Here is a 24,597-nt window from a genome sequence, read left to right as displayed (position 1 = left end):
TATGTCATTACTCCCTTGTACATTTTTGCAATCTTTTCTGGCATTAAATGCCATCTGTATTGCATCTTTAGAAGATTTTCTTTTAAGTCATAATTAGCTGTAAAGTTCATATCTCTCTGCCATAGATTCTCCCATTTCTCTAACATAATTATTTTTCCCAAATCTTGACCCCACCGTATCATTGTCCCTTTTGTTAATTCCTCCTTAGTTTCCCATTCCGATAATAAATCATACACATTTTTTATATATTTATTTTTACACCTTATTAATATTTTATCTAATTCTGAAATTTCCTTATTGGAGCCATTTTCTTTAATCAATTTGAAACCTTTGATTTATTTGAAAATATTGCAGCCAACTTCTCAAGTGAGGTTTTACTACTTCATACTTCTTCAATTTTAATTCCCCATCAACCTCTTCCAATAGCTGTTTGTACGACGGCCAATTTATGCCCATATTTCGCTTTTTGACGGCTACAGTTTCCAACGGCGAAATCCAACCTGGTGTTTTAGGTTCTAGGATGCCCTTATGATATTATTCATAAAGATGTTCTTTGGTTTTAAATTCCCTTCCATTAGGTAGAAATGCCAGCCAAAACCAAGACCTGCCCCTTCCAAATCGAATATCTCATCATTTTTATTCTCCATCCAATCTCCATCCAGTTTAAAGCTGCACATTGTGGTAGAGTTCCATATCTGGTAGGCCAAAGCCTCCTCTTCCTTTGTGGTCAATTAATATTTTATATTTAATTCTTGGTTCCCCCCCCCCCATACAAATTTAGATACTGTACATATTTTTTCCATTCACTCAAACATTTTACACCACCCAATATTGGAAAATTTTGGAAACAGTAATTCATTTTCACAAGAACTGACATTTTGATAATTGATATACTTTGATAATTTGATATTTTTTAATTTAGCCTAATTCTCCATTTTCTTTTTAATTTCTTTCCAAATTTTTACATAATTTTCCTGAATTAAATCAATGCCTCTTGCTGTAATTTGTACAGTCATACCTCGGTTTAAGTATGCCTCGGTTTGAGTATTTTCAGTTTAAGTACTCCGCGGACCCATCTGGAACGGATTAATCCACTTTCCATTACTTTCGATAGGAAAATTTGCTTCAGGTTAAGTATGCTTCAGGTTAAGTATGGACTTCCGGAACCAATTACACTCATACCTTGGGTTAAGTGCTGTCAGGGGATTCTTGTGACTACTCTAGAGTAACGACGCTCCTCAGGTTACTTTCCCATAACGTGTTTATTGGTGCTGCTATGTACAGTGAGGAAGGTGTAGAAACATATCTTCTTACTCCGATGCAGAATCCGGAAGTGCCCCCTGGCGCGAACGCCCCCAACATAAAAGTCGTGGGACACTGAATCTCCTCCCCTTTCTTCTTTTTCGTAATTCCGGAACCGGCGGAAAGGGTCTGCGTTCCATGTTTTCCCTCTCCCCCTTCTCTCTCCTCCCGTCTGTGGAGTCTGGGCTCTTTCATCCTGCCTGAGCCCGGACACTCTCTCTCCGTGTCCTGACTGCCCTCCCCCGAGCCTGTGCTTCCTTCACTGCTCGGGGAGGGGCTGCTCCTGATGATAGGAGGAGGTACTCTGTACTCTCTCCCCCTTACAAGTACACTTCAGGTTGAGTTCCCCGTGGACCCGTCTGGAACAGATTAATCCACTTTCTATTACTTTCAATGGGAAAGTTCGCTTCAGCTTAAGAACGCTTCAGTTTAAGTACTCCACAGACCGTCTGGAACAGATTAATCCACTTTCCATTACTTTCAATGGGAAAGTTCGCTTCAGGTTAAGTACGCTTCAGGATAAGTACAGACGTCCGGATCCAATTCTGTTTGTAAACCGAGGTACCACTGTATGCCTAAATATTTCATTTTCTTTTTAATTTCAATACCTGTTATTTTTTGTAATTTTTCTGTTTCTTCTATTTCCAAATTCTTCACCAACATATTTGTTTTTGTATAATTTATTTTAAAGCCAGTCAATTTTCCATATTCTTTAATTTTTTTGAGTGCTTTTGGAATACAATTAATTGGATCTTCAGTGGTTATAATTACATTGTCTGCAAAGACTTTAATTTTATATCTTTTTCCGCCTATCACCACCCCTTTAATCTCTTCATCTTCTCTAATGCTTTTTAATAAGGTTTCTAATACAATTATATAAAGTAATGGCAATAGGGGGCATCCCTTCTTCTTCCTCTTCTTATATCTATCTTTTCCAAAAGTCTTCCAATTCTTATTAAATTTGCACATTGATTTCTATAGATGGCCCGGATCGCTCTTCAAAGGTTTCACCTATATTTAGATTTTTTATTGCCTTTGCCATAAATGGCCACGACACACTCATCGAAGGCCTTTTCAGCGTCTATTGATATCACTGCTGCCTTTTCCCCTCATTCATTCTCCAAGCACTTGAAAATATTTACTATGTTCCTAATATTATCTTTAGCTTGTCTTCCTTTTACAAACCCCGCCTGATCCGTGTGTATTATATCTTTTAATACTAAATTTATTCTTTTGGCTAATATTTTTGCATAAATTTTATAATCCGAATTTAATAATGAAATTGGCCTATAATTTGAGGGTAATTCTAAATCAGCATTTTGTTTTTGCAGCAATGTTATCAAAGCTTCTTCCCACGATTCCGGCATATTTCCTTTTGATAAAACATTATTCAATGATTCATTCAATGGATTATTACTTCTTCTAAATTTTTCTAATATTCAATTGGAATTCCATCAGGTCCTGGAGCTTTTCCTTTTTTCACTTCTCGTAATGCCTCTTTGATTTTGGGTATAGTAATTTCCTGATTCATTAATTGAATTTTTTCTGGGGAAATTTTTTTTTGTCCGGGCTAAACGATGGGGGTGGAGATGCTCCTTCAGGTATACAGGACCGAGGACTTTTAGGGCTTTAAAGGTCAGCACCAACACTTTGAATTGTGTTCGGAAACATACTGGGAGCCAATGTAGGTCTCTTAGGACCGGTGTTATGTGGTCTCGATGGCCACTCCCAGTCACCAGTCTAGCTGCTGCATTCTGGATTAATTGCAGTTTCCGGGTCACCTTCAAAGGTAGCCCCACGTAGAGCGCATTGCAGTAGTCCAAGCGGGAGATAATTAGAGCATGCACCACTCCGGTGAGACAGTCTGCGGGCAGGTAGGGTCTCAGCCTGCGTACCAGGTGGAGCTGATAGACAGCCGCCCTGGACACAGAATTAACCCGTGGCTCCATGGACAGCTGTGAGTCCAAAATGACTCCCAGGCTGCGCACCTGGTCCTTCAGGGGCACAGTGACCCCATTCAGGACCAGGGAGTCCCCCACACCCACCCACCCCCTGTTCCCCAAAAACAGTACTTCTGTCTTGTCAGGATTCAACCTCAATCTGTTAGCCACCATCCATCCTCCAACTTGCCTCATCCTCTGAGCAGGTCCTGCAGTATTTGGCCCACCTGCTGCAGATTCAGATGTGCTGTTAGAAACTACCAGAACTCAGTCTGCTACAATACCAGCTACATTAAAGCTTTATTTTAAGAGACCCTGGAAAAAGTTTGTCATGCGCAGGGCCTTTAATGGTTGGAATAGGCTCCAACCTTGCAGGACAGCGGGCAGGTAGCCGGTCAGTTTTGACCTTCTAGCAGTATCCGCAACAAGTTGAATTTTGCCTGCTGGTTAAAAATCGAGGCGAGGCTCCTTTCAGCATTCCATTGCATTTGGTGCACTGAGGGTTGTTTGGGTTTTGCAAACTGCATATGTTCGAAAGATCAGCTTCTCTCTTCAGACAATTAACTCTGGGCAGAAAGACAATATCTGCTCTCTCTCAGCAAGGTAACAGGAGCCTTAGCAACTACTCTCTGATTGGATAACAAGCTCCTAAAAGATAAGGATTGTGTGATGTTAAGACAGAAGAGGAAAAAAAGACTGTGGTTTTTTGTAACAGGTGGTTGTGTGAGAGAGAAACAGAGAGGAAAGGATTTTGTTTTATTTCTTTTGTGTTCTGAAGTTTGTACATAGTAACTCTGGATACTGATTGTCCAATAAATACTGTATATAGTTATTCTGCGTCCAGACGTCTAGTCATTACGCTACTGCCAGAAGCTTCTGGAAAACCTGCGCAAACTCTGCTGTGTTCAGGTTGATGTTATACCTGACACTTAAAAACACTATGAAGGGTTGGGGGGAATTGTGTTGGTGCCAGCACGGGGCTGAGAGTCTAGAGGCTTTTGCTTCAGGACTTTTCCTTATCCGCTTTGGAGCTTATCATTGGAGCCAGGAGCTCTAAGGTGTACCTAGTGGGCATGGGTGCCACCATCAGGCTCCTGGTCACAGGTGCGGCGGACCCTTGCCCGGTTATGGATACCCGATAGTATTGGACTCTACATCCCCCCTGGGGGGCTGGCCTGCCCTTAGTGCACGGAAATGGGTTCCCGTTAGCCAGGCTTCAGTTGCTCGCATGGTGCACCAGTTATTGCAGCTTGCGGCTTGCCTACCACTGAACATTGCCTCATTCCTTCCAAACAGGGCTGCTACAAAGGCTGTGCACTGGGGGCCTGTCAGTGGACAGGGTTTTTTAATACAGGTCATTGGAAGTCTGATACTTACAAGGGTTACGTCAGGAAGTGCCGCAGGTTGCCTCATAGCTGCCAAGTCTCCCTTTGAAAAATAAGGGATCCCAGCGGCGCGGCACCGGAAGTCGTTTCTGCGCATGTCTGACATGCGCAAAAGTGACTTCCGGTGCCGGCTCTGCCCATGACTGGTCAACCACTCTGAAGGGGATTTAGGATGTGTGTGTGTCTATGTCTGTACACAAAAGCCTTTATAGAAAGTACACCCTCTTCTCATCAAGCCTAAGGTTGAACTGCTTAAGTGGAATTTGTCTGGCACTCAAGGTGCTGGCCTGTTATTAATTGTGCTATGCTGTATTTGTTCATTTTGCTGGGCAACCAATGTCTAACTGATACATATTATTTCTTGGTTTAATCAGGACCCTCAAATCTATTGGTCACCCTGCCTCGAGGCAGGCTGCAATCTGATCCTAACCATGTTTACTCAGAAGTAAATCCCACTGCATTTGTGTGGGCTTTCCCCCAAATAAATGCGTATCAGATGACAGCTTTAATATTCCCTCCACACAACTTGATCTAGCATTGACTCCAAAGGTCTGGACCATTTCATCCCACCTGCATCCAGGCTTTTTTCAGTGTCCCCACTTTTTACATGAGTAGAATGTGTGCTTTTATTTAAAATGCATCTCTGAGTTATTTGTGGGGCCTGCCTGGTGTTTTTACATGAGTAGAATGTGTGCTTTTATTTAAAATGCATCTCTAGATTATTTGTGGGGCATAGAAATTTGTTCTTTTTTCCCCTTCAAAATATAGTCCGGCCCACCACATGGTCTGAGGAATGGGGGACCGGCCCCCTGCTGAAAAATGTTGCTGACCCCTCTCTCACCACAAGGAAAAGGAAGATTCCACTCTGCTTTTTCTACCAAGGCCAAACTGAAACAGATGAAAATCTGCCCCCCAAGGAGGTCAAATGGGAATTTTGCCACAGGTTTTAATAGAGCCAGGACTCCCCCCCCCCCACCAACAAAATAGCTCAAGGCTTCTGGTTCCCGGTTTTCTATTTTAAAGTCTCTGGGCCGTACACAAAGTACGTTTCTAACAACGCTGCTTTGGGGAAAATAACTGTGATTTAAACGCTTATCGATCACGGTTTAGAAAGTAGCAGTTTATGCATATCAATAAGCTTATCACTCTTCCCTATAGCACCTGTAACCAAAACGTTGCCCCCCCCATGATTAAAAAAACTACAATATGACTTTGAGAGAGTTAAAACACCTGCTTAATTATTATTATTACTATTATTCAGCAACAGAATTTTGCCAATGCAGAGGCTTAAAAGGGGTGACTGTCTAAACCAGGCATGTCAAACCTGCGGCCCTCCAGATGTTTTGGCCTACAACTCCCATGATCCCTAGCTAGCAGGACCAGTGGTTGGGGAAGGTGGGAATTGTAGTCCAAAACATCTGGAGGGCCGCAGGTTTGACATGCCTGGTCTAAACGGTAGGCAAAAGCAACCACACATAACACACCCTAAGAACATGATGGCACATACAAAAGGGGGGATGTGCAAATCACCCCAACACACACACACACACCCTCCAGATTCCTCCTTTTCTGCACACAATATACAGCACTGCACAGGGAGGAAAAAGAGATGCAAGATAAGCACTGCGATCTACTTTCAGCATTATAATCTGGCAGTGATTTTAAAACACTCCCCCCTGTTTTTTGGGGGGAGGAGAGCCCGGTTTTCAGGGGTTCAGGTCAAAGCTGTTTAGCTTTTTTAGAGAGAGGGAGTCCCCCATTTTAAGCCCTGTTTTATTGGGGTTCAGGGAGGAAAGTTAGTTCCATTTTGGAAAAAAATTTCCATCTGGGAAAATTTAAGGGGGAAGGGATTAGTCGCTCACCAAAAGATCGCTGTGAAAGCAACCTGCCTCATAGCAAAAACTCTGTCTTCCCTTCCAGAGATCAGGAGAAAATGAAGGGAGGGGAGAGGGGGTGGGGCCAGGGCCAGGTGCTCTTGCCTCTTAGGCAAAAGCAAAGAGAAAGGAGACCACGATCAACTGGAACCTCCTAGGCATCGAGTCGATCCCGATCGACCTGTCGGACGTCCCTGCAGTAGATGCAGAAACGCATGGGGAAGATGGTGCCTTTGCAAGAGGCTGCTTCTGGGGAAGAGGGAGGGGAGGGGACAGGAGGGGAAGGGAGAGGAGCTGTGTAAATCCAGGAGATTTAAGGGATATTTTACCATCCGGGCTGCCAGCTGGAAACGGATTTAAATACAGGTGTGCATTCAGATTGCGGCCACAGCATCATGCACTGGGCTGGCAAGCATGCTGACAGTTCTGGACTGGGGTGCCATCTTGGCCGCCTTGCCCTTGCAAGTGTATCCTTGGTGTACAGACAGGGAATGCTTTAGGAGGACTTCCTTCCTTTGGTCCGGTCGAGTGTGACCCGTGATGGTCCTCCCACAGTGCTGGTGGTGCAGCTGGGTGAAACTGATTTTCCGTCTTACCCCAAAAATAGGTTGCCTCCCACATGCAAGAGGACTTGGATGAGCTGATGCCAGGGCCCCCGGTCTCAAAATATTTTGGTCGCATTTTGCTTCCTCTGCCCAGCTGCCTCTGAGGGAGCAAGTAAGCGCACTATAGTGTGACGGTTTTAAAAAGCCCCCCCCCCCAGTGCTAGTGTGGTTCAGTTGGGTGAAAATGATTTGCCGTCATCTGATTGCCTCTCCTTACGTTCTTCAATCCTAAAGGATTTGGGGGAGTTAGCAGCATGTTTGCCTGCAGTCAAAATATTTTGGTTGCATTTGTTGCAAAGGCGTGAGTGGAGAGGTAGTTATTGCTCAGCTGCCGTGGGAAAGGCTCGGAGATGTGTGAATGCTCCGGCAGTTAAAAGGTCTGTGAGTTGGGGGGTGTCGTGATCGAGCACCTGGATATCACCTTCAAAGCTGTTGCCCTTTACAGGGATGATGGGGTGCATCTCTCTCTGTTGGGAAATGATGCCTGGTTGGATTCTGTTCCATTGGATTTGAAGGTTTGGTTGGATATGTGAGTGGTCTGGCGGCGAGCTCAGAGCTTGATTGGCGGTTAGGCATTGGTTCATAAATTGGTTGGTGGAGGGATCACGATTGGTTGTGCCGGTCCCTCCTATGTTGTTGGTTGGTGGAGGTGCCAGAATTGGTTGTTGGTTGTGCAGGCCCCTCTAATGCTGCTGCTGCATGGGTGAATTCTGTCAAAGGAATCCAGGGGCTCGACATGCTTTAGTCCGTACCCCAACAAGGGGCTAGGGCCATGCAACAGCCCCTGGGAGCATTTGGCGAAGAGGTGAAGGGCCAGCCTTCCGGCTCCATTCTCTCCCCAAAATGCTCTCCCCGCACTGACTTCAGGAAGTGAAGAAATCAGTTAGTTCTGTCTTAGAAAGATGTATGATGTATGTATGGAACCAATGTCTAAGCAACCACTCTCATTTTTGTATTTAAATAAAGTTGTGGCCAAAATTATGCCAAAAACCTTAAACTTAATTTCTGTGTGCTGTGTGAGTTATTGGGGGGTATCCTGGGGATCTCGACACGCAAGTAATATTATTTCATCTTTCAGTTAAACACTTGCCTTCCTGTTATACTCTTTGATTCTGCCTCCACTAGTGGCAAGTTCCCCCAAAAGAGGAATTCTGGGTGTAATGCAGGATAGGGCAGGAAAGCACTTGTACATCTTCGAAAACCTAGGACCTTCTGCTCACACAGCAGGTGCTGAGTTACTGAGCTAGGGTCCCTTCCAGATCATTAATAAACAATCCAGCACAATTCTGTATATATCAATTTAGCTTTAATAACATAATTATTAATGTTCCTATTACAGACATCTTGTCAGAAACACGGCAACTGTTTTATATGGACTAGTCAGCTTTGTAATGCTTATCAAATCGTTCTGAAAGAGCTCTTAATATATTTCCGGGCCTTTTTTGGTGTTTGTCCCGAAGATTATCAAGTGCAGTCTTTGCCTGTTGAAAGAAAACCAGAGGAATACATTGTGTTATACGAATAGATTGCAAAATAGGTATTCACAGTTATTAATATTTGTGAGGAAAAAGCTAAGGGGATCAGAACCAGAGGCAACCCATTTATTCCAGCCATAGAAGCACAATATGTAACTTATTTCTGGGATACACAAATGACTTTGTATAGGCCTACTGACATGTGTTGCATGAGAGTTCTTGTCTCTCAACCCTCAAAAGTGGCTTCTTCAACATGGAGGGTTGGGCCAGAGCAGCCAGGGTGAGGAACCCCCACTAGGAAACTGCTCCTCTCTCACGGAATCCAGCCCACTCTCTTTATGTTTACCAAGAGCACTGTATGAGAATGGCAGAGAAACAAACATATGTGCCTTGGGCTGCCTTGTACACAGTAGTTACCTTGCATGGCTGTTACAATGTAAAATGAAAGGATGGAACCTCACAACCAAGGCATAACCCCTTGCAGAAAGAAATTATTTATCTGCACCTTTAAACAGGCAATCAAAAGCTGAAACTTGATGCAGCAAGAAACAACCAGAAAGTGTTTGGGGTAGGACCAGGCATACTAAACCATGTTCCAACCCTGTTCCTAATAGCCACCAGGACCTTACATGCTCCTCCCCTAAGCCCCCTCCCTTTGGGGGTCATTTTCCCAAGTCTTCCTTTGTGTGGGGGCGGGGTCACTCGGGCTCTGTCCTGGTGGCATGGGTTCCGTTTCACACATGTGGACAGTTTGGAGAAAGTGCAAGAGGGCAGTTGACCAATGGCCCCACAGAAGCTCAGCTCAACAACTTTTTATGCAATTGACCAACATTTTCATCAGGAGCAATTAGAATAAGATCTATTATTTGATTATTAATGTAAACCTCCAGAATGTATTTTATATAGTCAACCCTAACATAGTGGGAAGAAGAAGTCCCATTGCATGAGCAGATCTCTCTTTGTGCTGCATAGTTTGTCACCTTTAATTTGTCTCAACAAGTTAAGGAGAGGGAAAATTGAGTGATAGGCATAATGCACAAAATGCACATAATGAACTCTATATCTGGTCATATAGAATGAGGAAATCAATATGTACAATACAATTTAGAGTGAAAGAGAGAGAAAAACGAAGAGGAAAAGAAATATTCTGCTTTTAAACTTCCAAGTTTAGAGTTGACTTACTCTTTCAGCCAGCTCCACAGCTGTTATATTTGGATCATATGGGATAGGTTCTCCAATAAATGTCCTCAATTTCACTGGAAACCCTCCGTAAATGGGAAGGTACATACATCGAGTTTTTTCATATAGCCATTGTGTCAGCCCTGTATATGAAATGGAAGAAGATTCTGAAGCAAAGCGACACCATATCAAATTTGAAATTAGTTGACATTCTCAGTGTTTAGCAATTGCAATAGATACACGCCAGAGAGGAAGAGTTAAATAATATGCGTGCTTGGGAAAAGAGATACAAGATATTGTCAGCTCTTTGCAATCAGATTCATCAGTTTTGTACAATAGACTGCAGAATATGGTTTGTTTCCTGTTCAATTCCCCTCTATGTTAGGGTTGCTCCCACATTTATTGATTATAGCTTTCTGTTAAATCTAATAGAAAACTAAGCAAAGGCATGTTCACTCAGTACTGAGGCAGGCAACACAGCTTTTGCAGATAAGTGTATATGGAATAAACTATTTGTGAGTAGTAAATAGATATTCATTTAAAAATATCATTCTATATTAGTAAAATGTTTATTGCCTGAGATCTCTTGATGAACCAAGGTATTTAACTTACTTGTCTTTCCAATGGTCCTGTACGCTTCACAATTGTTTTGTGTAAAAATAGGGATGATGGGCTAAAAGAATAAAAGATGAAGCAAACATGAAAAGAAAGGTGAGGACTGGGTGATTATTTTGTCCCAATCAACTGGGTAATTACTTTGTCCCAATCATCCCACCTTTATTTTTGTTATGGACTACAAAGAATGCTTCACATCTGGGATTATATTGAGAAGCAACTCATAAATGATAATGTAATTGGCTTTAAAATTCCTGACACATCTATTCAGATATCTCAGATGAAGAAACTTCAGAAGCTGTCCTCCAGATTTTCAGGAATTGAAGGGGGGGAAAGAAAAAAGGATTTCCTGGTTTGCCCTGAGGGGGGGGGGAGAAGCCAGGTTCAGCGAACTGGCTGCTGATTTTTGGAGTTTGGGGGCAGCTCGTAGGCAACGAGCACCTGCAAAACGGTCTTGGGGATGACCAGGACTCTGAGGGTTCCTGTGGAGGTCAAAAGCGAGTTCCCAACGGGTCTTCAGTTCCATTTGGTGCTGGCCTAACCTGGCTGTCAAGCTGTGGTCTTTGGGCTCCAGTGTGCTCCAGCAGCAGGCTGCCTCAAATTTCCTACTCGGCCAGCAGCCTATTTCCCAGAAAATAAAACCAAGGAAAAAGGGATTTATTATTCAAGTGTCTTTAGCATTTGGATTAATTTGGTGAACTTCCAGGAGAACCAAAAGGCAGTCTTCTCCGGAAACGGTGACTATCCTGCATGGGAACAAGCTGGCTGAAGCAGTGAATGAAACAAAGAAAGTCTGCCATTGGAAATAAAAGGAGGGGGACAGGGGGTAAGAACTTTGAAAACTTTCTTTTAAAAGAAAAAGCATTCAAACTTTTGTTACTCCTGCCCCCTGGATTCAAGTGGCGGCGGCTATAGCATCTCAGGAACTATTTGCAGACAACTTGGCTTTAATTGAATTGAGGGAAAAGGAGACGCTTTTAAGATTTAGATCTGCATTGGAACCTCTACTTACGAATTTAATCCGTTCCGAATGCACATTCGTAAGTAGAAACATTCGTAAGTCAAAACGATGTTTCCCATAGAAATGCATTGGGAATGGATTTATTCGTTCCAGAGCCTAGGAAAAAGACCCTTTAAAAGAGACTTTAAAGGCATGCACCCCACATTACCTTTCAGTGCAGGGAGCGCGGGCGGGTGACGGTGACGCAGCAGGTTAGTGGTGGTGGCAGGGGCCTGATCCGGCCGTAGGCCGAGTGGGGTAGGTGGCGATCTTGTGGGAGGCTGGCTAGGGGCGGCGGGGCCCGATCCGGCCTTGGGCCGAGCGCCAGAGGCAGCAGGAGGCCACTACCGAAGACGGCGGGACCCGATCCAGCCATGGGACGAGCACACGAGGCTGCAGGAGGCCGCTAGCTGCGGCGGCGGGGCCCGATCCGGCCATGGACTGAGTGCCGGAGGCGGCGGGAGGCCGCTAGTGGTGGCGCTGGCGCCTGATCCGTCCATGGACTGAGCACCTGAGGCGGCGGGCGGCCACTAGCTGCGGAGGCGGGGCCCAATCCGGCCTCCGGCTGAGTGCCCGAGGTGGCGGTAGGCCGCTAGCGGCAGCGGCGGGGCCCGATCCGGCCATAGACCGAGCGCCCGAGGCGGCGGGAGGCCGTTAGCGGCGGCGGGGCCCGATCCGCCCATGGACCGAGCGCCCAAGGTGGCTACCCTCATAAAGCGAAGCTCCGAGCCGGCAGTGAAGGAGCGGTGTTTTTTTTTTTTTTTAAGGATTTGAAGACATTGGACACCATGAGTAACAGAAAGAAATTCAAGGGGAAAAAATTAATTGAAAAGAATTGGCCACGGGAGGAGATTTCAACAGAAAGTCAATCTCCCCCATTGAGAGAACTGTGATGCAGTTAATTTGCCTGTAGCCGGAAAGACTGAAAGGATCTTATCAATTACCAAGGATTGGGCTCAATACCTTCCCCCTGAAGCAGGGTAAAGGGGAGAAGGGCTGACTCCAGTAAAATCCCTGTAATTTTATTTTTTTTAATTTGGATTAGGGAAAGTCTCCCTGGAAGCTGGAGTTGGGTCCCTGGAGGGATCAGTGAGCCGCCATTATGATATGACAATACCTGAAGGAGCGTCTCCACCCCCACCATTCAGCCCGGACACTGAGATCCAGCACCGAGGGCCTTCTGGCGGCTCCCTCATTGCGAGAAGTGAGGTTACAGGAAACTAGACAGAGGGCCATCTCGGTAGTGGCACCTGCCCTGTGGAACGCCCTCCCAGCAGATGTCAAGGCAATAAGTAACTTTTTTACTTTTAGAGGACAACTGAAGGCGGCCCTGTTTAGGGAAGTTTTCAATGTTTGATAATGTACTGTTTTAAATATTCGGTTGGAAGCCGCCCAGAGTAGGTGGGAAAACCCAACCAGATGGGCGGGGTATAAATAAATTATTATTATTATTATTATTATTTATTTGTTTACCTCTTTGAAGTTGAGAACTGTCAATTTTGAAGATAGCACAAAACATAATGTTGGGTATAAGAAGTTTGATAAATGCTCTTTTCATAAATGGTCACAAGATTTTTAAGATATGAAGAAGAATTAAAAATGAGAGTATAACCAGTTCGGATATAAACTTGGTCCCTGATGTTTTTGGAAATAAGATCTACGCCACTTCCTGCTCTGTTCTGTTCTCATGAAATCTGAGATGAGCAGGATGTCTGTAGCCACAACATCACCTGATGGCCTGGACTTTCAGAAGGAACTTTTGGAATTGCTTTTGGACTTGAGAAATGAATTGCGGCAAAATAATATATTGTTGCGTGAAAGTAATAGACAGTTGCGTGAAATGCGTGAAAGGAATCAGAATTGTGTGGACAGTGAAAAAGGATTAATTTCAATAGAGAATGAAGAGAAGCAAGAAGAACAATAATCAGTCTTGGACAATGTAATTGACTTTAAAGAAGATGAGGAAGATGCATGGAATAATGTCCTCCCAGTGAAAGAGGGAGGGCAGGATCCATACTGGGGCCAGAACTTAAAGGGGGGGGTTGAGATAGGGCTGGAAAGTGGAAATATAACTGGATGGTTTTGTACTACAGTATTTAGAGAATTGGGGAGGCAGCAGGGGATGATCATGGAAGAATGGGAGGTAGGCTGGGACAGGGTAGGAGTGGGGTGAGGGGTAATAATGGATGTAAATTTTTGATTGATCTAGAATCTAGATGGTCTGGAACTGGAATGACTTATGGAACTCGCTGAAGTATCTGGGAGACCCTGAGTCCAGGGTAAGGGCTGAATTAGTTTTAAGTGTTTAAATGTTAGTATGATAGAATAATTTATATTTATTTTTTGTGAAATTCTTGGTAATAAATTGTAGGCTAAGGGGAGAAATAGAAGATAGAAGGACAGGAAAATAAATTTTGATTTGGATAAATTGATTAATTATTGGTGAAGAATAGATGAGGCTTTTAGAATAGAATATTTGAGTGATAATGATAAAATGCATTAGAATGATTTAAGATATAAAATGGAAATTGCTTAATTGGAATTTTAAAATGTGGGGAATTGAGGAAGTCAACAATGTTAAGTAAAAAATGTAAGAATTGATATTTTTTAAATGTTTTATTTTTGTTTTTGTGATTTTGTAATATTGGAAAATGAATAAAAATTATTTGAAAAAAGAAAGAAAACATTTATTGAATATATGGGAAATAATTGTGTACAGCTGAAAACACTGGCAGCATTAAGATAAATTCTACAGTGTAATATGTTTTGATGGATTCAATAATGACCGCTCCCCACATAAAAAGGGCAGCGACTTTTGCGTGGTCACACGCAGTTGCCTGGATCCCAGTGCTGCTCCTGGTAGTTCAGGGCTGGCTTCATCCTCCCCAGGCGGGATACCTGCAGTCTCAGCCTACCTCAGTCAACCACCCAATTCTGCCTGGAGAGGCGTTGCCAGGGGATTGGCCAGGTAAGGGGAGGGATCGCCCTGCCCACAGAACAGAAGGTGTAGCCTATCTGGGAAGCAGCAGTCGGCTCCAGAGCTTCTCCCACCCTCCACTCCCTCAATTAAGTTTTCTTTTGCAGGTTAACCTCTTCTCCAAAGGTACGCAGGCACTGCTACCTCAAGGTCGCTGTTGAAGGGCCGGAAAGGAATTTGCCTGCATTGGCAGGTTTCGCCTTTCCCGTGGCATAACATCACTACTTTGGCGGTCTCAGGCCTTGGGTAGAATCCTTTAGTCTATCTTCCTAAATGGGGGGGCATGAAGCGGTGACCCACGCCCCCCCCCTTTGCGGCAGTGCAGGGTTCCCCGTTAAAGGGGTCTTGGGGGGAGTTTTTTTGTCATTGCTCTCCCCTCAAGCAGTGGTGAACGGGGGGGAGGGGGGCTCTCTGCTTGAACATATGTTCAGCAGAGCCAGCCCAATCCCCACACATTCTGGTTAACCCTGAAGTCTCCCAGATCCCTGACTGGTGAGTGGGAAGGATAAATGCCCAATGCCTGAGCCAAGGTCTCCCAACATCTGAATCTCAATAAAGTTGTGGCCAATTTTAATCCCATAGCAAGTTGTCTTGAGTCATTATTCTGCTCAGGGGTCGCCTGGGGTTTGGGGGACTCCGCCTGTCCATGCAATGGAATATTGAATAGTATAGTTTTTGTAAAATATGCAGGGATTTATGATATGTAAAATGAACTATTGAAGGAGAAGAAGGGAAGTCATTGATAACTTAAGGATGTAAACTGTGTGTATTTTAAATAGTAAAACAAAATTTTAAAATAAAATTATATATAAAAAAGGAAAATGCAGGTTTTGTTTTTAAAAGTCACCAATTTCAGTAGGTTTGTTTGAAAGCAGGGGTGGGGAAACCTGTGGCACTCCAGATATTATTTGACCCCCAAACAGGATATTTGCCATCCTCTGCCATTTAGGATGCTGGACCATTAATGTCAACACATTATGTCTTATCTAGGATATTTGTGAAGGCAATGCAAATTGCACAAAGATCACTCACCACTTTCGCCTCCAAAGCTGCCTGAGCAAAACCTGTGCGTTTACTCCATATTAAGCAGTAATCATGACCATATATTGCTTCTCTAGCTCCACCAGGTGAAATGCCCATTAAGTGGCCTTTCTTCATAATTTCCACAATTTCAGCTTTCTTGTAAGATTTCAACCCGATCACATAATAAAACATCTGCAGCCCTGAAAAAATAAGCCCCAAATAGAAGAATGCATTTTATGTGAAACTTATTTAGGAAATAGTGTGGATACAATGCAAGTGTCATTACTGCAAATATATTTTACTATTATGGATCACAAGCATAGCTGTCTGCCAATCCATTTCAACTAGGAATTCATGGAGGAGCACTTTATGCTAATTCCTCTTTTGCTCAGATGTTCTGGCATTAGGCTTTTTTTTTTTTTGAAAAGCACATTGAGTGGGGTTGAGTCGTGAGGTGGCCACCTTTTTAGACATGTGTTCCTAAAGTCAAGTCTGTAGTACAACAGAATGGCATTCAAGTTTGCATTATGATAAAAATACAGCTCACTGTGCCTTGCTGCACCACCCAAACCTTTGATCCCTTTAGGATGCAGAGCTTTCCAGCGCTCACTGGAAGGACAGATCCTGAAGCTGAGGCACCAATATTTTGCCCCCCCCCCCCCACACACACACATGGCACAGAGCAGACTATGCTGATGGAAAACTGACTCCACCCGCAGAGATTGGTCCACAGATTTATGGGTGGAGATTATATGCTGCATTAATTGACCTAGTGGAAAACTCCAAACAGCACTCTGTGCTACTGGGCCTCTTTGGACTCCTTCCTTCCTTCTTTAAATGACCTTTCTGTGATGCCATGGTTTCCTAGTGTGGCTGCTGTGTGAATGCAGAGGAAGATGGTGTGGGGGGAGTGGCAGCGGAGGGCCATGAACACTACAGCAAGGGTTCCACATGTGTTCGATGGCAGTGTCACATGGGGGCATAAAAGCTGTGTGTGGGAGTGTTTGATTGGCCATGTGTTTGGGTGGGGCCGTGTTTTTTGGGATCTGTGTGCAGTTTTGGTGATAGGTTGGACTTGCCACGGACATGTCTTTGGGGCTTCACTTGGGCTTCTGCCCTTTTCCTTAGCTGTAGCTCCCACCCCGGCCCAGCTGCCACCCAGTGGTGTTTGAATATAGAGGATTTTGCACAGGTGGTTTGCTAGTGCAGATGCTCCTAAGCAGAATCCCATACTTTGCATTGTTCTTTCCAGTAAGGAATATCCCATCTTTACTATTGACTGAACGTTGCAAAACACTTTATACTTGAGGAAATCTTCAACTTAGAGGCCCCAAACCCTACGCCTTGTCCTATTCTGGCATTAAAGTGAGCACCAATTATTACATGAGAGCTTGTAGTAATAGCATAGGAATCAGATGACACATTATCTGGATTCCCTCAGTTTTTAGATCTCTGAGGAAGAATGTAGACAGAAAAACACAACATTATTCATGGAGACCATTTCTGCTGACTCAGTTGTGAATTGGAAATAATTATTCATCCTGCATTCATTTTGTTTTACTAGCAAAGACTTGGTGAGAATGTACCTTCATCTGCACTAACTAAACTATTTCACCTGTTGCTGCTATTTTGTTTATCAGTAGTTTTTCACCTGCTATCCTGATATACAGTTTTATATTTTATAGCATTGTTTTATATCTTATAACATTGTTTTATGTCATATTTTATATGTTTTATGTAAAAAAGCATGATTTAAATTTAAATAATTTACCTGGTATCCAATGCCCGACATGATGCATTAATGAAAATAACAGTCTCCCCGTCTCTAAAAAATATCTAGCCACAAATAAGATATAGCCGATACAAAAAGCTCCATGATGATAAATAATAATGCCTGCTCCTTTAGGGACATGTTCCATGCCAGTAAGTTCATGACCTGAAAATAATACAAAATGCAATAAAGAAATATCACAAACATTATTGGAGGAAAACAGTGTGGTTCAGGAAAAAAAAAAATTAAGATCAGGTTAAAGATTCAGGTAGGTAGCCATATTGGTCTGATGCAGTAGATATATATATATATATATATATATATATATATATATATATATATATATATATATTGTGTGTGTGGTGTGTGTGTGTGTGTGTGTGTGTGTGTGTATGTATATGTATATGTATATATATATATATATATATATATATATATATATATATATATATATATCCAGTAGCACCTTAGAGACCAACTACGTTTGTTCTTGGTATGAGCTTTCGTGTGCATGCACACTTCTTCTTCTTTTTTATAACAATTTATTAGATTTTCCAATTAACACACATTTATAAACATCCAACCAAAACACACTTCTTCAAATCAGGTAAAAAGCTCTGTTATATGCTCCATATAATGGAGGGACTTCTCTCCTCTTCAGAATGTTCCTTCCTTCCTTCCTTCCTTCCTTCCTTCCTTCCTTCCTTCCTTCCTTTTGGGCAGAGCTGGAAACATTTTTGCCCAGTCTTTGAGTGAGCTAACAACTGTGTTTTGCTGTTTTAGTCTACTTTAAGCTTTTCTATGGTGTTGAGACCTTGAGATGGTTTAATATGTGGTCATATTTAATTTTTCTGAGACTTTATTTGTTTATTTAAAGAGTAGTCTCATCCTTCTGTACAGAGTGTTGCTTTGCATGAGAGCTATCCAGGGCCTGGAGTACATTTCATCTCCATCCCTAAGAGTTCCAGCTTCAGGCATCCTCAGACCATTCTCTGAATCACTTTATACCAAGTGAGACAGCTGTTTCCTGGACAGACACATGCTTGACCATGTATTGAATTTCGTATTACAGTGGTGCCTCGCTAGATGAATTTAATTCGTTCCGACGGCCAATTCGTCCAACGAAAAATTCATCTTGCAAGGCACCGTTTCCCATAGGAACGCATTAAAAGTTAATTAATGTGTTCCTATGGGCTCCAGGGACTGGCGGCAGTGGCGGCGCTTGCTCGCTTGGAAGGCAGCGCTTGCTCCCTGGAAGTGGCGGCGCTTGCTCCCTGGAAGGCAGGGAGACAGGCGGCAACAGCCCCACAGCTCTCCTTGCTGTCTGCGGTGAGGGGAGAGGAATGAACGGGGAGAAAGCAGCCCTTCCCATTAGTTCCTCTCTTCCCCAACACCGACAGAAAGCACAGATCCCGGGGTTGCTGGATCTGTCGGGCGGCGGGAGGGAAGAACAGAGGACCCATCGGATCCTCCATTCTTCCCTCCGCCCGCCCGCAGATCCGGCCTTTGGCTCTGTCGGGCGGCAGGAGGGAAGAACGGAGGACCATCGGATCCTCCGTTCTTCCATCCCCTCCACCCGCAGATCCGGCCTTTGGCTCTGTTGGGTGGCGGGAGGGAAGAACGGAGGACCCATCGGATCCTCCGTTCTTCCCTCCCCCCACCCGCAGATCCGGCCTTTGGCTCTGTCAGACAACGGGAGGGAAGAACAGAGGACCATCGGATCCTCCCTTCTTCCCTCCCCCCGCCCGACAGATCCAGCCTTTGGCTCTGTCTGGCAGCGGGAGGGAAGAACAGAGGACCATCAGATCCTCCCTTCTTCCCTCCCCCCGCCCAACAGATCCAGCCTTTGGCTCTCTTGGGCAGCGGGAGGGAAGAACGGAGGAGCCCGGCTTTCTCGGGGAAGGCAAGCGGGGGACACGTAGCCCGCCCGCTTGCCTTCCCCGAGAAGGCGCCCGGCTTTCTCAGGGAAGGCAAGCGGGCGGACACCTAGTTCCTCCCCCGCTAGTTCCTCTAGAGACCAGCGGAACACAAAGGGGAACCAGCTGCAGCCGGAAAAGAAGGCAAAGGAAGATCAGCTGAGAGGCGGTGACAGCTGTCAGCGCCTCTCAGCTGATCTTCCTTTGCCTTCTTTCCTTGCTACAGCTGGTTCCCCTTTCGCTAGATGAATGCCCTGATTTTCTGATCGGAGGTTTTTATGGCCACGCTTCGCAAGACGAAGCGGTGGCCATAGAAAACCTCATCGTATAGCGAGGCAACCTCCGATCAGAAAATCCTTTCGTTAAGCGAAATTTTCGTCTAGCAGGGCATTTGTCTAGCGAGGCACCACTGTATACGGTTAGTAAAGCTCTTGTGTACTTTTGACTTATCATAATTTAGATAGGCATGCCAACCAAAACGTAGATCATGCCCCTTGAGATCCATTACATCTGTATATTTAAGTTGAAACCAATCTTTTATCCAAGAGAGGCATGCGGCTTCATAATATAATTTTAGATCAGGAAGGCCGAACCCCCCTTTCCTTGATATCAATAAGTAGGGTATGTTTTATCCTCGGTCTGCACCCCTGCTAAATAAATCTAGAGATTTCCTTCTGCCATTTTGTTAAATGTATGGTGTTTATGCAGCTACCAGTTGACCCTTTCTTCTGTAATCTTGTCTTATTTATTTATTGAATTTACATACCACCCTATACCTGGAGGCGTCAGGGCAGTTCACATTTAGTTTCATAAAATGTTTTGTTTTTCTTATTTCATAAATAAATGACCATGCCTTTGTTTTGATCCTTATACAGCCAACCCAAACTTGTAGCTGTTGTGACTCTGAGGTGGGTTCAGAGGTCCAGTCTTGATTCACTGTGGCAACTATTGTTCCAGTGCTTCAAGCCTGAAATTCTGATCCTCAGTCCTTTGAAATTATAGTGACTCATAAGAAAGAATTATTGCTATGAAAGAAACATTTACTCACCATGCCATATCTTTCCATATGTATCTACAATATGAGCAATAAATCTCCTTGGCTTTTCCCAAATTTTGCTATAAGAATCAGTTTCTTGGTCCTTATTCATCTTCTTGTAAACATATAGCAAAAATGAGCAAGCACAGCCAGCCAAATATATATCTATTATTATTGAACAAAGCAAAACCAGCAGCTTACGAAACCACCAAGGGTGAACCACTGAGCTCAGGTATTCTTCTAAGTAAGGAAAACTAATCAGGTTTTGCAGCATTTGAGTAAACCAGCTCATTGTTTCCTGATCTGAAGCACCAAGTTTATGCCAATGAAATAAATATATGAAGTGAAGTTTTCTTCAGTTGTGATGCTATTTCCCCCACTCTTTACCTGGAAAACAGAAAATGCAGTACATCGGTTTGATCTGCCATCCCAGAAGCATTCATGATTACATAAAAATCTCATGCTATTTAATATTTTATTAGTTTTCCCCACTGTAACTTTCCCCCGCAAATAATTTTTATTCGTTTTCCAATATTCCAAAATACAAAAACAACATTACAAAAGCAAAAACACAAAAAATAAATAAAATAAAACATAAAAAAAGAAAAACATCATTCGTTACATTTTTACTTAACATTGTTGACTTCCTCGATTCCCCTCTCACTGGGTCCATTTTAGAATTCCATTTAAGCAATTTCCATCTTATACCTTAATTTAATCTAATACCGTTTATCATTATCTTTCTATTTTTCTATTCTAGAAACATCAACTATATTCCACCAATAATTAATCAATTAATCCCAATCAAAATTTTATTTCCCATCCTTCAATCTTGTATTTCTCCCTTTAGCCTAAATTTTATTACCAAAGATTTCCCATAAATTCAATTAATAATTCTTATATCATAATGACAATTAACACTTAAGACTAATACAACCCCCCTTCCCCTGGGCTCAGGGTCTCCCAGATGTTTCAGCGAGTTCCAGAAGTCATTCCAGTTTCACATCATTCAAACCCATCAATGAAAATTACATCCATTAATACCCCTTATACCACTCCCACTCTGTCCTGTCCTACCCACCATTCTTCCTTAATCCTCTCCTGTTGCCTCCCCAATTCTTTAAATATTGTAGCACAAAACCATCCAGTTATATTTCCACTTTCCAGCCCTATCTCAGTTCCCCCCCTCTAAATTAGGCCCCAGTATGGATCCCGCACTCCCTCTCTCACTGGGAGGACATTGTTCCATACTGGTTCTTCTGTGAGGACTCCTTGAATCAAACAGGTGTCCTGATCCCCCCCCCCCTCACTGGGGGAACAATAATCCATGCATCTTCCTCTTCTTCTTTAAATTCAGTTGCATTGTCCATGACTGATAATTGTTCATTTTGTTTCTCTTCGTTCTCTGTTGGAATTAATCCTTTTTCACTTCCCTTATAATTCTGAATTCTCTCACTCATTTCGCGTATCACTATATTATTTTGCTTCAAATCATTTTTAAGATCCAAAAGCTGTTCCAAAAGTTCTTTCTGAAAGACCAAGGACTCAAATGACTCAGATGATGTTATGACTACAGACATCCTGGTCGTCTCAGATTTCATGGGAAAAGAGCAGATTACCAAGCAGGAGATGGTGCAATTCGTATTTCAAAACCAATTTTATGTCCGATCTGTTTATTAATCTCATTTTAAGTTCTTCTTCTTGTCTTAAAAAATCATGTGTGCATTCATGAAAAGAGCATATGTCAAACTTCTTGTCCACAGCCTTATATTTTGCACTCTCTTCAAAGTTAACAGTTCTCAACCTCAAAGAGGTAAACAAATTCCTTCTTATTGTGATGTCACGATGGCGGTTTGCTAATCCATCCAGGGACCCAAATCCAGTTTCCAGGTTTTTTTTCCTCCATTTAAATTAAAAAGTTCTTACAGGGATTTTAATAAATTTAGCCCTTTTCCCCTTTACCCTGCCTCAGGGGGAGGGTTTTAAGTCCATTCTTTGATAATTAATAAGTTCCTTTCACTTGTTGCGGCTATAGGCAAGTTAACTGTGTCTCAGTTCTCTCAATGGGAGGAGACCAGATTCCTTTTTAAATCTCCTCCCGTGACCAGATTTTTTCTAATTTCTCCTTTTTATTTCAGTTATTTTGGTACTCGTGGTCTTTAAGCTTTGTTCCGCTGTGCCACGTTAGCTCCAGACCCCCTGCTCTCTTGTCGCCCCAAAACAGGCAGACCGAGAGAGGGGGGAGCTCGCTTCTGGCATCTGCCAGGTCCACGTCCCCAAAAAGCTCAATTTGGGGTTTCTTCTGGGGGGTCCGCTGTGCTGGAGCACTCCCCCTTTTCCTCAGAGGCACCACATTCTCCTCAGGTGAGGAAAACAGCACCCGCCATTGCTCCGATATCAGCCGGAAGTTCCCCACTGTAACGTGCCAATTTCCCGTGTTGTTTTTCCACCGTTGTTCATGGAGATTTACAAAATTACAAATATAATCATACCTCTACATCCGAACGACTCGACTTCCGAAGGTTTCGAATTCGCAGAAGTGGTGCATGTGATTGGTTTTGGTGAAAATTGGATACTAACGGACATGGCCAGTTTACATATTTATATATATAGATTATGAAGTTTTAGCCATAATTTATCTCTGCAAAAAGCTTGTGCTTTTGTGCCTTCACATACCTGTCTATTATGGCCTGTAATACCATGCACATTGTATCAACCCTAACTGTTCTGGATTAAATAGGTTTGATTGGTTGGCCCAAACTTCCAGTTTATTTAACAAATAACAGGTATAAAGTTTATAAACAATATCCAAAAGGCTTATAGGGCAGTAGTTTGACGGATCTTGACTATCTCCCTTCTTATAAATAGAGATCAGCAAGCTCAATTTCCAATTTGCCGGGATTTTACAGGTATACTTTATTGCAGTGAAAAGGTGAGCCAAAATAACGGCCCACCACCCTCTCTAAGTGTTTTAATTAATTGAAGGCATTCAGAATCAGTGGCAGGATCCCAGCTAATTAATAAATCATTTTTGAATGTAGGGATCACACTCAAATGCACAATATTTGAAGTACCGGTAGTATAAAGCTGTGAAAAATGCTGGTACCAAAGGTCAGGTGAGATACTGTTGGTTACAGGTTTTCATTTTAAAGAGGCTCCCTGTGCGATTATTTCCCAAAATTTTCATGACGTAGTAAACTCTCTTGTTTTTTGGGACCTCCATTATTACCATCACCAAGAGGAAAATCTCAAGTGTTTGGGGAAAAGTTTTTTAAGTATCTTTTTAAATTCATTATATATAGTTTCCTAATATTCCTTAATTATTTTACAGGACCACCACATGTGAATTAAAAATCCCTCAAGTTCCCTTGCAACATATACCTTTTTCTTTTTTTAGATATCTTTGCCAATCTGGTGGGTGTTAAATTATCTCTGGGCCATTTTGATCTTATTTTCTTTTATTGCATAACTTGCCGTAAAATTCATATTTATTTCCCCCAACTTTTTCCATAATTTATAATCAATATTGTGACCCACATCTTATGCTCACTTAATCATGCTCTTTTTCACAAATTCATCTTTAGTTTCCCACTCCAACAGCCATTTGTATATTTTTGATAATACTTTTATATTTGTATCTACCGTAATAGGTATTTGATAAACTGAGACTTTTGTTCTGCAAAGCCATTTTTCCTATCAATTTCAAACAATTCATTAATCTGACGTACCTGTAGCCAATCTGTAACCAGATTTCTTAATTCCTAGAGATTTCTCAGTTTTGGTTCCTGTCCTCTAAGGTCACTCTAAAATTTCACTGTAAGGTAACCAATGGTTATCCATATTTGTTCTTTTGCTGGTCGTAGCTTCTACTGGATATATCCATAGTGGTGTTTTTATTTCCAGTATGTTTTTATACTTTTTTAAAAAATAGTTTTTTTCTAATTACATGATTTGTAAAAGTTTTATATATTTTTGCTTTTCTATACCATAGGCAGGCGTGCCACCCAAACTGTTTATCATGTCCTTCTAAGTTTAACAATTTTCGTTTTTTCAACAAAATCCAATCTGTTATCCAACATAGGCAGGATGCCTCAAAGTAAATTTGAAGCACTAGATGACCCTTGGAGCTCCTTCCAACTCTACACTTTATGATTCTACGAACAAAAACTTTTACTTACATTCCTGGTAAGTCTAAATTGCCTTTAATTCAGTCACCTCTCTCTGGGAGCAGCAGACGTCTTGTCTGGTGCACTTTTTCGTTGGCTAATCCCCATCCCTATAGAGACATGTCCCTTTATGTGGTGGTTTAAAGTGACTGTGATGGGTGTGCCATCTGTATGAAGAAACAAAGCATTGTGAAAAAGAGGGAAAGCTTAGAGTGCCTGCTACTTGGAAGTTGTGGCCATTTGTAATTAAGGGTAACTTATGAGATCACATCTACAATTGCAGTCATATTGCAGAATAACATACTGTACTGGATCACATGGAACCAGTTATTG

General features: G+C 42.7%; 1 protein-coding gene and 1 long non-coding RNA gene across 2 annotated transcripts; both read right to left on the bottom strand.

The window, feature by feature from the left end:
• Nucleotides 1–8,390: 8,390 nt before the first annotated feature.
• On the bottom strand, nucleotides 8,391–15,572 carry LOC118079479 (monoacylglycerol/Diacylglycerol O-acyltransferase-like). Its single transcript, XM_060277824.1, has 4 exons — nucleotides 15,385–15,572; nucleotides 10,373–10,433; nucleotides 9,764–9,903; nucleotides 8,391–8,587 (listed from the first exon to the last, which is right to left on the bottom strand). Exons 1-4 carry the CDS (start codon nucleotides 15,565–15,567, stop codon nucleotides 8,483–8,485), a joined length of 489 nt encoding a protein of 162 aa, XP_060133807.1. The 5' UTR covers nucleotides 15,568–15,572; the 3' UTR covers nucleotides 8,391–8,482.
• A 4,875-nt stretch (nucleotides 15,573–20,447) lies between these two features.
• LOC132592545 (uncharacterized) lies at nucleotides 20,448–24,597 on the bottom strand. The gene is made up of 2 exons (XR_009558020.1): nucleotides 24,277–24,597; nucleotides 20,448–20,485 (listed from the first exon to the last, which is right to left on the bottom strand). It is a non-coding gene; the product is annotated as an uncharacterized LOC132592545 (long non-coding RNA).

Source organism: Zootoca vivipara, chromosome 8 (assembly GCF_963506605.1).
Source record: "Zootoca vivipara chromosome 8, rZooViv1.1, whole genome shotgun sequence".
Taxonomy (NCBI): Eukaryota; Metazoa; Chordata; class Lepidosauria; order Squamata; family Lacertidae; genus Zootoca; species Zootoca vivipara.
Note: the sequence above shows the minus strand (reverse complement) of the source record. Positions and strands in the feature narration are given on the sequence as shown.

Excerpts from the sequence above, each read along its gene's own strand:
- LOC118079479 (XM_060277824.1), bottom strand. The coding sequence starts at position 15,567 with ATGTTTTATTATGTGATCGGGTTGAAATCTTACAAGAAAGCTGAAATT. Across the intron at positions 9,904-10,372 it reads CAGGACCATTGGAAAGACAA|GGCTGACACAATGGCTATAT; the intron begins GTAAGTTAAATA and ends TTTCATATACAG. Across the intron at positions 8,588-9,763 it reads CTGTGGAGCTGGCTGAAAGA|GCAAAGACTGCACTTGATAA; the intron begins GTAAGTCAACTC and ends TTCTTTCAACAG.